Source organism: Trachemys scripta, chromosome 21 (genome assembly GCF_013100865.1).
Source record: "Trachemys scripta elegans isolate TJP31775 chromosome 21, CAS_Tse_1.0, whole genome shotgun sequence".
Classification (NCBI taxonomy): domain Eukaryota; kingdom Metazoa; phylum Chordata; order Testudines; family Emydidae; genus Trachemys; species Trachemys scripta.
Window position 1 is genome coordinate 4,991,099 of NC_048318.1, and position 18,386 is coordinate 5,009,484.

At 47.2% G+C, this 18,386-nt stretch overlaps 1 protein-coding gene across 5 annotated transcripts in view; it reads right to left on the reverse strand.

Annotated features, from left to right (window-relative positions):
• Window positions 1-18,386, reverse strand: part of ETS1 (ETS proto-oncogene 1, transcription factor) — a 122,822-nt gene that overhangs the window by 18,022 nt on the left and 86,414 nt on the right. For 4 of the 5 annotated variants that reach the window (XM_034754494.1, XM_034754493.1, XM_034754496.1 and 1 more), the window contains 5 exons: window positions 17,605-17,724; window positions 16,564-16,764; window positions 10,437-10,514; window positions 8,552-8,800; window positions 4,340-4,600 (listed from right to left, as the gene is read on the reverse strand). In XM_034754494.1, coding sequence (XP_034610385.1) covers window positions 4,340-4,600; window positions 8,552-8,800; window positions 10,437-10,514; window positions 16,564-16,764; window positions 17,605-17,724 — 909 coding nt within the window. The remainder of the gene's footprint in view (window positions 1-4,339; window positions 4,601-8,551; window positions 8,801-10,436; window positions 10,515-16,563; window positions 16,765-17,604; window positions 17,725-18,386) is intronic. The other variant, XM_034754495.1, reaches the window with a different exon arrangement.

The window sequence follows — 18,386 nt, forward strand, 5'->3', positions numbered from 1 at the left end:
CCAGTGTGAGCTCTGGGCATTATCTCCTGGAGGGGAGGAGCTTGTGAAATACCAGCACTTTTCTGGGCTCACCACTGTCTCTATTAATTTAAAAGCTACAGCATGCAGTAAAACCAGAGGTTGCAAAGGCCCATTATAGAGATGGCCTGAACCAAAACCTCAGCTCCAAACACCCCCGCACTTTGGAAATAGCTTAATCCAGATTAGAATTTTGGAGGTTTAATTCTCCTCTGCTTTGGAGCTTGTGTTGTCACTTGCTCTTGGGCAAAGTGGTTGTATCCTGCAACTAGATCCACACGGCTGCATTTTATACCCACACTGAATTTCCTTTATCCGGGTGTAAATGAGGAGAGGAAATGCAAGGCCCCGGAGAATCAGAGATCTTTATAATCACACCTCTGGATTGACACATCCACAAACTTCATCTGCTGCAGCAGTTGTCCTACAATAATGAGGCAGGTCCAGTCCCTTACTAAACTGAGCTCTAAAGACAGCAACTCCACTAGACTGAGCAAAGGCCAATGTCCTAAAGCCGCGATTTTCAAAGTGACTGGTGATTTTGAGTGCCTCAATTTCCAGGGACCAAACTTGAGATGCTTTTAAAGAGCCTGGATTTCAGATGACAGGTGCTCAGCACTTCCCCAAAATCAAGCCCCCTTAAGGTCTGGGCACTGAAAAATGGAGGCATCCCAAATCACCAGTCACTTTGGAAAAACCTTGGGTCTGGTGTTTAGGGATTTTTTCCCCCGATTCAAAATGGCATTTGAAACATGGCAAGGGAGATTACCATAAGAGTATGCATGTTTCTTACACTAACGTGTAGCAGGCAGCATTTGGGTTGTAGTCAAGAGTGCTTTGATATGGAAATAAGTAAAGATCACACTTCTTGGAGGCATGAGTCCAAAGAGATGCTCTGGACTGGTGGTACTGCTGTGTGGAATAAAGGATCTAGCTCGTTACGGGAATTGGTGCTTTGGTTTTCTGTCAAGTGTCCATCACACGTAACAGTGAAGTGAAATGCCTGGATTTAGTTTGGGGCAGATCAGTTTCACCAATGCACGGTGCACCCAGAGCTCCTTGGGAGATACTTGGCCTTCTGTTAGGCACATGCTCTGTGTTATACACATCCTACTTATTGACAGCTGATTATGAATAGAGCTGAATGAATAACTGACTGTTTTGGTTCAGTGTGTGAACCAAAAAAATCTGAAAGAAAATTCACATTGGGTTAAACTAAATGGTTTTTTTTTTTATCTAAAATGAATGGATGGGTTTTTACCTTTCTTATTTCTGTTATTTAAAATAAATCTACCTAAATATCTGCTCCAAATGTCAAAACAAAAAAGGCAAAACATCTCATTTAGAAAATAAAACAAAATTCTGTATGCAGTGTTGTTGTACCGTGTCGGTCACAGGATATTAGAGACAAGGTGGGTGAGGGAACATTTTTTATAGGACCAACTTCTCTCTCATCAGCAGAAGCTGGTCCAATTAAAGATATTACCTCACCCACCTTGTCTCTCTAAAACAAAATTTGTTGACTTTAAAAATATATATATATATATTGGCCCAATATATTCACCGAATTTCAGCCAAATTCACAAATAGTTTTGGTCGAACAGAAACTGTATTTTTTGGAGAATAACCTATTTGTCTGAAAAACTTTGCCCGGCTCTAAATTATGAGCTTCGGAGCTGGAGAGAAACAGCACAAGCCCTTGTAACTAGGGAGAGGGCATGGTCTCAAGACCTAGCTCAAGGCAAAACTCCTACTGACTTCAGGACTCTGATGAGCAGAACAAGGACTGAGTAGAGACTTCCTTGATGCTGGGGGAGGGGAAAGGCTGCTCCCTCTGTATGGTCGGCTGACTAGGAGATTCAGTCAAGTTTCTTCAAGGAGTCTGACCATACTAGGCCTAGAGTCACACTGTATGAGCAGGCTTTGGAAAGGAACTCACATGTGAGATTCTTCCCTGACACATATTGGCCCCAACAACCCTGCTAAGTGTCCCCATTGAAGAATGCAATGGCACCGAATATGAGGAGGCAGGACATAAAGCAATGGGAGGAAACTAAGCAAAGGAAAACGTGTGCCTGATCATCAGCATAAAATGTCCTAAAACATTTGCCACTACCTGCAAAGTAACTGTACATGAAAATGGGCACTTGGGTGCCCTGTATTGCATATACCAAGACCCCCTACTGGAGGAGAAAGTATGGTCCCATACTCAGAGAACATGGGACTGGGAAACAGGAGATCTTGATTCTGTACCCAGCTCTGCCCCTAATTCAGCAACATACTTTTGTGCCTCAGTTTCCTCCATTAAATGGGGATCGGCACTAGTGCATAGGGCCATCAGGATTCCAAAGCACTTTGAGATTCCCGTGGTGAAAAGCTCTATTAGAAGTGGAAAGAATTAATTGGCTTGGGGGAAAAATAATGCCAGGGCTGTTTATGGGCCTAGTTTGTGGAAACAAATGAAGTGTATATTATGGAATGGAGCCATGATGAATGTACTGTACTATGTCACACGGCCCCTCCCACAGCTGTGTGTGTTTCACCGGTCACGTCCTATAGGGCAGTATCTAACACAGGACTGCAATACGATTCAATTGGGTTTTTTTGCACAGGTCACTTAAAAGACTCCCATTCAGTCGGCTGGGTTGATCTCTCTCTAAAATTAAAGCTATAGCAACAAACCACTTCCTTTTTACACATAGCTCCAAAAATTATCTTCCCACCTCCCCCTCATCCCCCCGCCCCCCCACAAAAAATAAAATTATCAGCCCTAAGAGGAACTGTGTGAGTGGGAGGAGATTTCTGGGAGGGTCTCACCTCAGGATCTGCTCCGAGCCTCTTGATCTTTATCTGCACATGCTATTTCTGCCTCAAGACTCCTCCAGCGCACAGCTGCCACCAGTAGGTGCACGAGGGGTCACTATTCATGAGTGGAAGGGGAACTGACGAAAGATACTGTGCTGCACCTCTTTGATCTTGGTTTCAAATAAGTTCTGAAGTCCAATCAACTTCCATTCTCCTCTACTTTTCCCCCCCTCAAACTGAAAAATCAGTACAAAGTTCAATAACAAAATCTGCTCGCCTAGATTCCGAAACAAATAAGGGCAAACTGTTCCAATATTGCAGGGGAAAAAGCCAGCCATCAACACACTTGAAAAGCTCTCCACGGATTGTGTGCATGCCCAGAGTCCCATTCTGCCAGCCTTGCTCACCGTGAGTAAGGACAGACGGAGGCTAGTATTGCTCTTGGAGTACCGTGCAACATAGCGTCAGAAAGAAGCACTTCCCGAATGTATATGGCCTAATTCTCCATTGCCATACCCCTGTTCAAAGCGAATGGCAAGTGCTAATATTCGGTGTGTATGAAAGCATAAAGGGTAAAGCCATGAAAAATCAGGCTCGTTACACCTCCATCACTCTCCATTCCCAAGGCTACAAAAGTCTGTCGCAACCTATACTCAGACTGTGCAGTGCTTCTCAAAATGCAGCTACCTCTGGGGTGGAGGGCTGCAGAGACGTTGACGGCGCACTGCATAACAGTACGGAGAGGAGAACAATTGTCCTAGATGATGATGAAAACACCTACCTTGAAAAGTAAGGGGCCTGGCTCTCCAGTGCCTTGCACATGGTGCATTCACAGCTGTGCAAAGTAAGGGTAAATCGCTATTGGACTAAGCAAGGTGGCAATTTTGCACCCGCTTTGCACAGGTATAAATGAGACCAAGACTGGCTGGCTCAAGAGACATGATGGGATAACAGGGACTCTCACCTCTAGGTCACTGCTAGGAATCTGCTCTCACAGCAATGCCCAAAAGCTATTTCCTTCCAATAGATAGTTGGAGACTGAAGTGAGACAGCCGGTGAATGGGCCCGTGTCACGACATTGGAACCCAGACTCTGGGCACCTCCAAAGTTATGGGGTATTTGGACCAGCCTCCTCCAGAGATAGGGAACTGAGGTGAAACGCAGACCCTGATGCAGGTTCTCAGAGTGCAGGGCTGAGCTCTTCTGTAGTTGGTGCCTCTCAGTCCCGCTCCTAAAGGGAGGTGTCCACATCCCAAACGCCATCACTAGGACTGGTGTGCTGGAGGCCACTCGAAGGGACCCATTCATCTCTTCCCCTATAAACCCTGCCCCACTCAGTCAGGGCTGAGACCCGTAAATGAGGGGGGATGGTTTGCTCACTGCACCTGTCCTGCGCATCGAGGCCTCCAGTCTCCAAGTCAACCAATCTCACCCCTTTCACCAGCCCCAGATTCACTTCTGAACGGAACCCAAGAGCCGTCTCAGAAAGGCTCTGCCCTGGGGCAGGTGACCCTACCTGTGTAGCCAGCGAGGGCAGCAGCAGGAATGACTGGCTTGTCCTTGTTCATGTCGGCCCGGTCTCGAACATAGTCCTTGAAGGTGCCTTTGGGCTTGTGATTGGGTAGCGCCGCGGGGTAGTCCTCAGAATCAAAGCTGTCATAGGAGGGGACGCGCTGAAGGCTCTGGAAAGACGACTGGCTGTTCCAGGACTGCGTCAGGCGGTCGCAGCTGTCGTAGCTCTCTATGCTCTCGAAGGAGTCCTGGCCCCCTAGTTTACCTGGCAAGCAGAAGGGAGAATGAGAATCACCCGGCCTGCAAGGAGGCAATTTAAATGAGAAGCACAAATCAAGGTCAGGAGAAGGACAACGCCCCAGGTGTGCACTCCATCTGCCAGCCAGGCAGACGGCAGAAGGGGCCACAGCCCTGCTAACTACATTCAGCTCCAAGCCAGACAAGACACTGCTGTTCCAGTGCACCCTTCACCTCAGAGAAAACGTTAATCAAGCATTGACCTCCATGAGGCTGGTGTATATTTTCTGTACCCATGTTACAGAGCAGGGCAATCTGAGGCACACAGAAATGACAGGACTCGCTCCAGGTCACAGAGTGAGTCACTTGTAGAGCGTCAGGAAAAGAACCCAGGAATCCGGACTCGGAGTCTCCACCCCAGAAATACCCTGAACTGTATTTGTGGCCACCTAAATTTGACCCACCTTCTGAAAGGGGATTGCTCTGGGGCTTGAAGAGAAATACACCACTAAAAACAGACAGGCAGGACCATGTGTTCCGAAGACAGGTGTGGAAGCTACAGCCACAATGCAAAGGAAAATCCTAGAGCCACACCTGCAGGATCTGGGTTTGAATCCTCTGACCTGATCATTTGTACAACACCATAGGCTTGCATGACACTTTACAAAGCCCTGGAGAGCTTCCATACAAACAGGTACGTCCATAGAGTAAATTAGGCAGTTGCACGTCCCAAATGGTATAAGCGGAGGTACGATTCATGCCCCGTGCAGAAGGCTAGCACAAGGTCCTGCTGAGCTTCATTCTCAGTTTCTTTGCTACAAGACTCTATTGCAGGAAATCATAACAGAAGCTCTTAGCACCTCAATGCCCCCAAGCACCAGTAAACCTGGGGAGTGGGGGGGAGAGATGTGGGTTGAGTATTCGAGCAACTATTTTTTCTCCTCCACGAAGGTGCTCACATCTGGGCTACACGTATGCTACTGATTGTTTTCTATACAGAGAGCAGTATATTAGGGGCCAGATCCTCGGCCAGAGTAAAGCAGGGAGCTCTGCTGAATTCAATGGAGCTATGTTGATTTACACCAGCTCAGGATTGGGTTCCCTGTATTTCAAAAAAAAGTGCAGGGGGCTAAACAGCGACCCCCAAATGCCTTCAATTGCACTCTCTGGGTTCCCTTACTCTGCCTGTTGCTCAACCTCTTTACTGACAAGCCAAGAGCGTAACAGGATCATTCAAGTTCATTAATTTCCCAAACTAGGCTAAAAACAGCTGCTAGGATTGTGTAAGAGCTCCTGAAGAAATTTCCACTGGCTGAGCTGCCTGCGGCTCAGACCCAGATAGTAAATCTCACAGGGGAAAGGAGGGCGGAATGGAGCTGGCACGCTCACCCAAATATTTGTTGTGTTCTAGTTTAAACAGCTCTTGCAGCAAGAAAAGCTTAACTAATGTGGGTGTGAAAGCCTATTGACATTTTCTTCAATGACTAATGGGCTGAGTTTTAGGACTTTAGCTCCCATTCATCCTAATGGTGTGTTGACTCTGAAACCTAATGATGATAAGCTATATGTCAATATTAATTATTTAACTTCTGTCTTGAAGGATTTCAAATTTGAGGTTCCAGTTCAGGTCCATCTCTAATTTACATTATTTTACTACACGTGACGCAGGTAACAATGACTATAATTAAGATTGGCCAACACTTTCTATTTATAATTCCTTGTTTTCGGTTGCTTAGAACTTGCCAAATTTCATCCATTTGGACTGAAAATGTCCATACTTCAGGATGATATATTTTGGGGCGAGAAAATTTCAGCAAAAATGATTCTGCATTTTCTCAGAACAGGGTTAGAGAAAAAGTGTTTTGCCCATGTTAAAAAATTCATACAACCATTTTGTTGAAATGCTCTAGCCCCTCCGTACTTTGTAGCAAGAACATGAAATTTGGCAGGGAGGTCAGGCCTTTTGTCACCTATTGAAAATCCACCTCCATTAGGTCAAGTTATGAGCCTTTGAAAAAAATCCCAGTTTGCACATGCTCAATAGAGACTTGTAGTTTGGCAGCTAAATGCTCCAAAGATTCTATCTGCCCTGAGCATGCTAAGATGGGGGGGGGGGGGGGGTCTGTGATCATGTAATTAAAGACTGTATCATAATGCATATGCACAAGAGGGCCAAATTCAGGTTGCACGGGTAGCCTTAATTCTGGCATTCCTTTGTTTTTAGGGGCTTGAATTTGCAACCTTAACACTCTTCTAATGTTGTTTTTGTATGGAATTTATAAGCTTATAACAAACTTGGGGGCCGGATACCCATTTATATGAAGTCCCCTTTTACACCACTCTGGCAGTATTAAGAGACCTTATCCCTAATATATTTACACCAACATGAGGGTGCATTTACACAATCAGAGCAGGATTTCGTGTCAACCAGAATCCGGACCATTGTGTTTCTTCAATCACAAATGAAATGTTAAGGGGTTCACTGATAGAGGCCTCTCTCTGTGATCCTCTTGCCCTAGCATTAGGTTGAGAGGCTGTTATGTCAGAAGAACGCCCTTTCTTTGAGGCTTGTGGGGCCTGTAGGCCAGTATAAGATTGAGTCATGATAGTGAAAGTCTTTCAATAAGAATTACCAAGATGCCTGCTTTTAACGTTCAAGAGAAGAGAAGGAACCAAATTAGAAGCTGATCGTCAAAAACAGCCCTTGCAAAAGGGCTTGCCTAAAATTGCAACACAGCTGCCCCTGGGCTCGCCACATCTGCCTAATTTGCCTGTGTTATATAAATGTTTAACCAGCAGAAGTCGTTTTTTAAAAAAAATAACCCTCCCAAACAACCTTTCCCCAGCTTGGAAATTAAAAAAAGAAAAGAAAAGAAGAGAATGAAAATAGCCCCGTTAGTGTAACATACATGTGAGTCCAATGAGTGGAGGCATGATGCTGGGCTTGGCAAAGCAGCTTAATTTTTCACAAACATCCAACCCGTGGCATTTTTCAGTTCTTGTTCCACATTAAAAAATTGAACAGATGTAACATTGGCCATCAAGACCAACTCGTATCGACACTGGCATTCTGATAGGTATTGGGAGATACCTGGGTTCTGCTCAGTGTGCGATCTCTGGTAGGTCATGTTGCTGCTGTGTGCCTCAGTTTCTCCATCTGTAAAATCAGGATAATGATCCCCTCCTTTGCAAATGGCTTTGTGCTCTATGGATGATGCCCACTCCTTGCATAGGACTTAGATCCTCAGCTGGTGTAAATCAGTGTAGCTGCTTTGACTTCAGTGAAGCCAAATCCACTCAAACCAGTGCAGGATCTGGTTCTGTGTGTTTAGAGTTAAGTAATGTTACCCTAGAAAAGCATCTGGTCTTGGTATTTAGGACACAGGAGTTCCGGGTTCTATTCCTGGCTCTGCTATTGACCTCATGTTGAACGGAAACAGGCCAGTACCCTTCTCTCGGACTCAGTTAACCCACCTCTAAAATGGGGATAACACCACTCACCTCACACTGGAGCAGTGAAGATCAATTCATTGGGCCAGATTCTCAGCTAGTATAAACTGCAGTAGTGCCATTGAAATCAAAGGGAAGGCAGTGCTACCTAGCAGATAGAGGACTGGACTGGAACTCAGAAGACCTAGGTTCCATTCCTGGCCCTGCCGCTGGTCTGTTGGGTGACTTAGAGCAAGTCACCTCACCGCTCTGTGCCTCAGTTTCCCCAGCTGTAAAATGACATGGGCCTCCTTTGTAAAGCGCTTTGAGATCTACTATTCATTATTATTATTTTACACCTGCTGAGGCTTTGGGACGTTATATGTAACCCTTGGCTAACACCGTGGAACTAGTTATGGGGCACTGATGGTTTCTTTGCCTGTGACTCTTGAAAAGGAACATCCAGGGTAGAGGGGACCCTCGTGCGTGTACAGGAGAAGTGAGGGCAGTGGAAAACCAAGCAGAGACTTTGGAGATGCCAGGCCCTTACCTCGACTGGTGCGCCCCATGCACATGTTATCTGGCGTTACAACTTCCTGCTTGATCGTGAAGTAATCTGTCTGCAGGGAGTCCGTCTGGACAGGGTCACGCAGGATGACCGACGGGTAGTCATTCTCGTACTTGAGGGAGAAGAGCTCCTCTGAGCTGATTGGATGGAGGGTCTGGTAGGACTCGGTGATAAAGCTGGGCTCAGAGAACTCTGACGGAGGCACGCACTGTGCATGCTCAATGCCATAACCTGCAGGTGGAACAATTGGGTGAGTTAGTGTTAGCTATTGACCAAAAAGACAATGACTCAAAGCTAAACAGACCACTGCTGTTTCTACCTCTCGTCTCCTGTAACATGCTGATATTGTGAGATCTTTGGGTCTATTTTTAGTAAGTATTATCTGGATGTACAGCACCTACCACAAAGGCACCCTGATTTCAGTTGGGGCTGCAAAGTGCTACCACAGTACAAATAATAAATAGTAATAAGAAGAACTCCCGTTGTCTTCAGTGGACACCAGATTGGGCCATAAGCAAATAGGAGCAACCTCAGAGTTGTTATGGGAGGAAGGGTTGGATAAACCACCAGGGGGAGGCTCCCAGCAGTTTCCCCAGGAAATGGAGTATGAAAAGGAGGAGGAGGGTCCTTGACATCACAGTGGAGCTGGATGCCAATTGACATGGCAGACATGGCGGTTGCTCACCTTCACAATCACTAGGAGAGAATGTGTGTCATCATTAGGTTCCAGAGTAAACATCACGTTAGGATAATTGGGAGCAGTGGGACTCACGCAAGGGTTGCACTGCTGTTCTATGCAGCATGCTGGAGTAGGATTAGCACTTCCTTCCTTCCTTCCTAAAAAGCAGTGGCAGCCCGGAGAATCCCCCCTCTAGAATGACATCTCCCTGCTCTACACTTATTCTCCTTCAACCACTTTTAGATGAAATCTGCTGTTTACACACCAAAACCAAGATTTCCTCTCACTGCTGGCCCAGCAAGCTTCACCTGGCATCAAAGCCAAGCGAGTTGCTTTCTGCTCCAACCCTCCCCGCTGACCAGAGAGAGTGTGGAATCCAAATTTAGCTGATAATTCTGTCGATAGTGCATAAAGCACAATAGAACCTTCCCTTGCTGTATGGGCTCTGAAGGGCTGATGCTGGGGGTTGGATCATGCCAGATCAAGGACCCAGCACTTTCCCTGGATGACTGCCATCTGGTGCTCCAGAATCTAAACCTTCATGTAAATGATTTTAAGGTCCACATTTTCAAAAATGCCTGGATTTTGAGGTAGCTGATTTGAGACACTGTGGGCCTGTTTTTCAGAAATGCTAAGAACCCACAACTCTACTCAAAATCAGTGGGAGGGCAGATGCTCTGCAAGTCAGGTCCTAAGGGTCTCAGATTGATTGCCCAAAATCCGGGGAACAAAAAGTGGAGACCACTTCTAAAAATGTAAGCTTAAGTCTTTAGACTGATGAAGTGATGTCTGTCTGAGAATGCAGACCGTCTGAAGCAGCAGCTTGAAAATGTGCACTTCTCCGGGTCATCCTCAGTGAACGTTAACTCTGAAGCCTAATGATGACCCCCAACATTCACTATCTTTCTGATGATCAAAGGACACAAGACAGAAGAGGGATAATCATACTATGAAAGCTGCACATTCTGCCATGACTGGGGCAGTAATCTGTCAGCGCACAAATCAGGTGGGGCTCAGAAGACTGAGAAAAGAGATAACCCTAGAACAACTGTCACTTTTCTAACCACTTCCAGCTATTTTAAATAGGCTAGTGGCCAGCTCACTGTAAGACAGATGCAATCACGTTAATACGCTGGACTATTTGAAGGAAAAGAGGAGCAGCTTTGGGAAAAAGGGGCTCAGACTTACTAATGAAGTAGTCCGATGTATAGCGGGATTCTGGGTATGCGGGGTTCACTCCGTTAGCTGAGTATGGCTTTATCTCATCTAAAAGAAGAAAGGGACGTTAAAGAAACAAGCTCATAGGAATCTCACCTTTGCTGAAACTCTGTTACATATGGAAGTCAGAATTTCCAAAAGCATTCAGGTTCCATTTAACCTGGGATTTTCAAAGGCTCAGAAGCAAGTTAGGTGTCCAAATCCCTTTGAACTGAGTGCCTAACTCCCTTAGGTTCTTTGGAAAAATCTAGCCATAGGCCCCAATGAGTAGCCTGATTTCTGACAGTGCAGAATAGGATTCCGATCTCAGCCGGAAGCTCTAGGCACTATTGAAATGTTATTAATTACTTGGTGAAAGCCCGTGTAGTTGTACAGGTGATATGGATCACGTGTAAAAGAGCTGAAGACTGAACCTGGTGATATTCAGAACAAAAAGAGCTCTCAACCAGGCTTCACACTGGCTCAACGATTGTCGCTCTGAAGCTTAAAATAAGTCATCTTGCTATATAGATCATTATTATATGTTAATTGTTTTGTTTCCATTAATTTTGGCTCCTTTTCATTCTTTGGCCTTTTTTTTTTTTTTAAATGAAAAGCAGGGACACATTGTTCCAGAAAATTTTCCTCAGTTTTCAACCAGCTTTAGTTGTGTGTGTATGCCCAAAACACGCCTGTGTTTTGGGCATACACCCCTCTGCTGCTCCTGCCCCGCTCATGTGCAAAGGAAAAAGTGCAAGGCACAGAAGACGCTGTTCCTACATTCATTAGACATTGCTGCAGACCCACCAACGTACTCCTACTGAATACTCTTCGGCGTCTGTAAGGTAGCACCTCAGAGTTACAAACACCAGAGTCACGAACTGACCGTCAACCACACATCTCATTTGGAAACAGAAGTACGCAATCAGGCAGCAGCAGAGACAAAACAAAAGACAAAAAAAAAGAGCAAATACAGTATAGTACTGTGTTAAAGGTAAACTCCTAAAACAATAAAGGGAAAGCAGCATTTTTCTTCTGCATAGTAAAGTTTCAAAGCTGTATTAAGTCAATGTCCAGTTGTAAACTTTTGAAAGAACCACCATAATGGTTGTTCAGAGTTACAAACAGTTCAGAGTTAAGAACAACCTTCATTCCCAAGGGGTTCGGAACTCGGAGGTTCTACTGTATGTACAGCGCCTAGCACAATGGGGCCTGATCTTGGATATTAATTAATAATAACTGTACACTCAATACACATCTCATTTCCCCCCTTTCCATCCATTACATCAGTGCTTTCCCATGCGGAAGCTGATTTTGTCTTCCCAGTTTGGAAGCAGCACAGTGTCTGCTTTGGCTCGTGTTGTTCCCACCTCGCTCACTGCAGGAGCAGCTGCAGAGTGCCCAGCACATGGACAGACACAGGGCAATGGGACATTACAAAGGGCAACAAAACTAAAAGCACGAATTGCTTTCCCTGTGTTTATTTCTGCTGAGGCTGGAGAAAAATAACCAAAGATAATGCACGTTCACTCGAAGGAGGCTAATTTTGGCCTCCTCTCCTGGGACTGCAGGGTGGAAAATAGTCTCAAACAAAGGAAGGTTTTGTGGAGAGAGATCTAATCCCAAGTGCGCTTCCCCCCATCCCCCCACGGAGTCTGCCAAGCGGCAGGGTGGGTGACCACAGGGAAAGGGTGGGACTAGGTTAAAAAGGGCAACTTTCAGCTAGGTTTACAGTCATGCAGAGGGCACTGATGGCTGCTGGTAAATGGGAGTTATTTTAGGAAGAAATCTGGAAAAATACGACGGCAAACACCCAAATACATGAAGGAAAAGTCGCCCAGCTGCTGCCATTTTTATACCTTGTGCAGCCTGTGGTAGGTGAGTCACTCGCTCTGAAAGAGCTAACAGGAGAGGCATGTTAATAAGAGGGATCGGGAGGTTGCCGTGTGTCCTCATGTGACCTAATGCTTCTGGGTGGTTTAGTGAAGGTGAAGCTACGTGCTTTGGGTCTCACAGACAAGGCCCCAGTCCTGCTCCTGCTGACGAAAATGGCCAGCTACTCTTGGGAATGAAGGGCTGATGATTAAGACACTAGATTAAGGTTCAAGAAACGTTCGCTCAATTCCCAGCTCGGCCAATGCACAATGGGTAATTTGCTCCATCGCTCTGTGCCTCAATTTCCCATCTGTAAAAAGCAACAGAGGGTCCTGTGGCACCTTTAAGACTAACAGAAGTATTGGGACCATAAGCTTTCGTGGGTAAGAACCTCACTTCTTCAGATGCAAGTAATGGAAATCTCCAGAGGCAGGTATAAATCAGTATGGAGATAACGAGGTTAGTTCAATCAGGGAGGGTGAGGTGCACAGATAGAAAAATCTGTCTTGCCCATTTACATTTTAAAATCTAGCAGAGATTTTGTGTTTGTACAGCACCTAGCACAATGGAGCCCTGATTTGGGGCAGAGCTTCTGGGTGGCATTATAATGTGAATAATAAGGATCCTTCCCATTGACTGTATTAGGAGCAGGAGCAGGCCCTGTCTTCCCAGTTTGGAAGTCACAAGGTTTCTGCCCTTTTTATTATTCAGAAGTACTTTTCAGCCAAGGATCACAAAGTGATTTACAGACATTCTCCTGGGCCTCTGAGAGGCAGGCAGATAACCATGTTTCACAGACAGGGACTGAGGCATGAAGGCTCTATAGGATTTGCACAAGGTGACACAGCATGTGTGGAGAACAGCTGGAAATAGAACCCAGGCATCCTGAGTCGCAGGCCCTCGCCCGGAGGATAAGATGGACAGAACTGCATCTTTATTCTTGTCCTCACACTCTTGCAGGAGAAACAGCCAGTGCTGAATCCAGGGCCTGGCCTGTAAAAAGGCTTTTAGTTTTCTTCTAAGGGCATCTATCTACCTAGGTAATTACATGACCTTCATTACCGCAGAGTCTGAGCACCTACACATATCATAGATTTAACCTCACAACCCCTCCCCGTGAGATAGGAAAGCGTTCTCCATATTTTACAGCGGGGGAAACTGAGGCATAGAATGCCATATCCTCAAAGGTATTTAGGCACCTAGCTCCCACCGAAATCAATTCCCAGCTCTGGTACAGATTCCGTTGGGTATGTCACTTTGGCCCAGATGCTCAAAGGGAAATTAATGGGAGTTAGACACTTAAATACCTCAGCCCAAGTGACTTGCCCCAGGGAGTTGGCAGAAGAGCTGAGAATCGAAACCACATCTCCTGAGTGCCAACTGAGTGCCTTAACCACAAGGCCATCCCGCTACCGTGGGTGACTTTACCAAGCGCTCAATAAAAACTAACGGAAAAAGAAAAGAACTGAAAAGATGCTGGAGCCAAACAAGGAGCAGAAAAACACAGGTTGCTGCAGCAACCATGCACACCCGTGTTTACCTTCGCAAACCACTGGTGACAGTAAAATTAGCAATCAGTAATTAACCTCCATTTGACAATGCGTTTCTTGGACAGCACAAAATCCCCCTCCTCTCCAAGCCACCGAAGTCAGATTACTGGCAAGGGCAGGCGGTGGATGCAATGGATATGGATACATAATGCAATGGAAGCCTGGGCTATGGAACAGCCCTAGGAAGAACTAGATGCTGTATCACGGGGTCGAGAGTGGGCTACAGCCTGTTTTAATTTGCTCAGTGCCCCTGCGTTTTCTGGGCCCTTCGCCGTGTGTTAGCAATTCCTTGGTAGCACAGTAGGGAGAACGTCGCAAGGTAGTCTCAAGATCTCCACTGATTCAAACTGGGGCAGCTGCTCCTTTAAATTCTCAGTGAAGGAGCAGTATCTTCACAGGGTCCTAAAACCCACCATCTTTCCCCACTTGCTCCAGACCTTTAGCCCCCATTCAGCACATGCCAGATCCAACGCCCATTCCACTGACTTCCGTGGGCCATAAATCTTGAGGAAATTAATGAGATTACAGCAGATGCTTAGAGTCAAGCATGTGCTTTAGTACTTTCCTGAATTGGATGTGCCTGCTGCCACTATTCGTGTCTCAATTACACAGCCCAGGCTCCTCCTGTCATTAGGTAGCTCTGTCACTCCAAGATAGCAGATCAGACACTTTGCATTTCTAAAGCACTCTCCCCTCCAGAGATCGTTTATGAAAATCAAGCTCCACAAAAGGTCGTATGCATAGATAGACAGAGATCACTTCACCCACCCCCTCTGAAACGCAGCCACCTCTGGTGTGGAACACCAGCTGCTGTTTAACCACACCCAAGGAACAAAGAAAAATTGTTTCCACTTACAACTGGAAAGTTTGGGTGTGATTCAAAAGTGTTGGCCTAGCTGCTTCCATTGAAGTCAATGATTAAAATTCCCAGTGGAACCAGTTAGGCCAAGGGTGAATGCCTTGGGGGAAAAAAAAAACCTTTAATTTCTAGGAATGCAGAATGTCCCTGCCTTGCCCTGGAATTCAGCCAAGAAGCTGGCGTTAACACCCTTCCTCTTTCAAAGAGTGCCAGGAGCTCTTCACTGACCACAACTGGTCAGGCCCCTCTGCTTTATGTTTTATCGGAAAGACGACATCGCCAGCAGCACCCAGTGCTGACTCGGATAGGTCTACATTTGAGCAGGGCGGTGTGATTCCCAGCGTGCACAGACGTACCCAGGCTAGAGCCTAAAAACAGCCATGCATCCACAGCGGCACGGGCCACGGCGCAGGCTACCCATCTGACTATGTACCAGGGGTCCAGCAGGATTGTACTCAGGGTGACTAATGCCCGTGCTGCCATGGACATGCTGCTATTTTTAGGCACTCAGTCGAGCTGAGCTAGCCTGGGTATGTGCACACGAGCTGGGAATCACCCCTCTGCACTCAAAGGTAGACAGACCTTCAGAGGAAAGGGCATCAGCTGCATAGGGTTGCCAAGTTTCTAATCGCACAAAACCGAACACCCTGCCCCGCCCCTTCTCAAGGCCCTGCCCCTTTTCCGAGGCCCCACCCCCACTGGCTCCATCCCCCCTCCCTCCTTCACTCACTGTCCCCCACTCTCCCCCACTTTCACCAGGCTGCGGTGGGGGGTTGGGATGTGAGGGGGGGAGGGGTGAGAGCTCCAGCTGGGGGTACGGGCTCCGGAGTGAGTTGGGGATGAGGTGTTTGGGGTGCAGGAGAGGGCTCCGGGCTGGAGCAGGGAGTTGGGGGGCCGGGGGCATATGGGCTCTGGGCTGGGGTGTGGGCTCAGGGTGGGACCATAAATGAGGGGTTCAGGGTGCAGGACAGGGCTCCGGGATGGGGCAGGGTGTTGGGGTGCAGGGGTTTGAGGACTCTGGCTGGGGGGTGTGGGCTCTGAAGTGGGGCCAGGGATGAGGGGTTTGGAGTGAAGGAGGGGGATCCAGGCTGGGAGCTGGGGTCAGGGGGTGGGTGAGCTCTGGGGTGGGGCCGGGGATGAGGGGTTTGGGGTGCAGGAGGGGGCTCAGTGCTGGGACAGGGTGTTGTGGGGGTGCGAGCTCTGGGAGGAAGTTTGGGTGTGGGAGGGGACGCCGGGCTGGGGCAGGGGGTTGGGGTGCAGGAGGGGGTCTGGAGTGCGGGGTCTCGGTGGCACTTACCGTGGCTCCCAGGAAGTGGCTGGCAGGTCCCTGCAGCCCCTAGGCGTAGGGGCAGCCAGGGAGGTTCCGTGTGCTGCCCTCACACCCGCAGGCACTGTCCCCGCAGCTCCCTTTGGTCGCAGTTCCCGGCCAATGGTAGCTGCGGAGTCGGAACTCAAGGCAAAGGCAGCGCACTGAGCCTCTCTGGCCGCCCATGCACCTAGGGCTGCAAGGACCTGGTGGCCACTTCTGGGAGCCGTGCGGAGGTAGGGAAGGCAGGGACCAGACATGGCAACCCTAGCTGCATAGAACCACAAACACCACTTCCTGCGACACCTGTCTCTTCCTTAGAGGTCACCCATCCAAATATGGCCTCACTAGATTCTGTTTAGCTGAAAAGTCTGGAGGCATCACTGTGCCAGAGGTTGGTAAATTACTGAATCCTACTGCAGTCAGACCTGAAGTCGGGCTCTTGAAGGGCCTGAGATTCAGTTTGCCTATTTAATACACGCATCCAAGGCCCCTTGGTGTAGCCCATATGGTGACCCACTCAGTTACCTTTCTGTAGGATCTCCAGATGTTCCCAGAGAATATCTCCCACGAAGTCAGGCGCTAGCTCGAGGAAGCAGTCCTTGCCCAGAGCGCAGAGGGCAGCCCCATTCATGCAGAACTTCTGGAAATCCACATCCTTCAGACTGAACTCATTCACAGCCCACATCACCCAGTCCCGTACATGAGTCTCCGTCCACTGCTGGGGGTCTGCACCAAGGGGTCACGGGAGAGAGCCATTAATAATACTTCTCAGGAAGTTAATAGTCAGGGATCTACAGTGGTCACTTCACCCACCCTCTGAAATGCAGCTGCTTCTAGTGTGGAACACAGCAGCTGTTCAATCACCATGTGTTACAGATACACTACATCAGTGGGGACCAAAATATCAGTAATCCCTACAACTATACAAACTGGGGCAGTGCCCCACAGATCCCACCTGACATAAGTATAACGTACAATGGTGGGGAACATAATCAGTTTAGCTTCATCCTGTAGGGCCGAGTGTTACTTTTGTCTGTCACTGCAGAGCCTTTCTCTGCTCCTAACCCTGGCTTGAGACAAAGTTTATAACAGCCCATGTTCTCCCTACGGGCATCAGTCTTCCAGTATCTTTTTTTTTTTCATTCAAACCACAAGCACCTTGCAGGTTATGCCAAAGGACACCTGACACGTCTGCCCATAGTAAAAATTAAAGGAGCTGAAAATCTCCCATGACACAATATTCAGAGGTAGAGAGTCCCTATGCTGCCTGGAGAGGGAACTCAATTAAAGGTGTATTGCTCACTGCGGTAGATGAGAGCAAAGGTTGTCTCAGCTTCTGAATGGACAGAAATCACATAGGTCAATCTGTCAAGCAATGGAGGAAGATATCGCCTGTGTATTCCTCCAGCCAGAGAAGCCAGGGATCAAGGTGATGGCAAGAGAGATGGAATGGAAAGGAACAAGAGGTTTGGAGAAGAGGATATTTCAGATGAAGAAATGCCTCTGGTTTATCACGGTTTTGCCTGTTGCACAGGGTTCTGCCCGTTGGGCACTACTGTGCCGTACCTTTGGGGATTCCCAGACGCTGTTGCTCTTTCGTGAAGCCGCTGAAGGTGGCCTTCAGCGCCTGGGACATCATTTCTTTACTGCTCGGGGTTAGCAAAGGCACATCTGCACATTCCATATCTGAAAGAAGCAGAGGAAGAGAGAAATAAACAACTCACCGAATCTCATGCCCCACTAAGGCAGAGGATAACGGAGTTTGGAGCCACAGGAATTATACATCCAGAACTGAATCAGAAAAATAAGTGAGCCTAACAACGTGAATTTAAACCTCCTCCCAGCTGCCTTATAACTTCGCCCACCAACTCCCCAGCAGGATAGCATGTGACAACATATCACATCAATGCAGCACAGGTTGGAAGTGGTAGTTTTAACCTGGGGTCATGTCACTGTTTCAAGGATGTTCTTGGGTAAGGGACACTGCTGAGTTAGAAACAATGGGCCTGATTCTCTTTTCAAAAAAAAGAAGAACAGGAGTACTTGTGGCACCTTAGAGACTAACAAATTTATTAGAGCATAAGCTTTCGTGGACTACAGCCCACTTCTTCGGATGCATATAGAATGGAACATATATTGAGGAGATATATATACACACATACAGAGAGCATAAACAGGTGGGAGTTGTCTTACCAACTCTGAGAGGCCAATTAATTAAGAGAAAAAAAACTTTTGAAGTGATAATCAAGCTAGCCCAGTACAGACAGTTTGATAATAAGTGTGAGAATACTTACAAGGGGAGATAGAGTCAATGTTTGTAATGGCTCAGCCATTCCCAGTCCTTATTC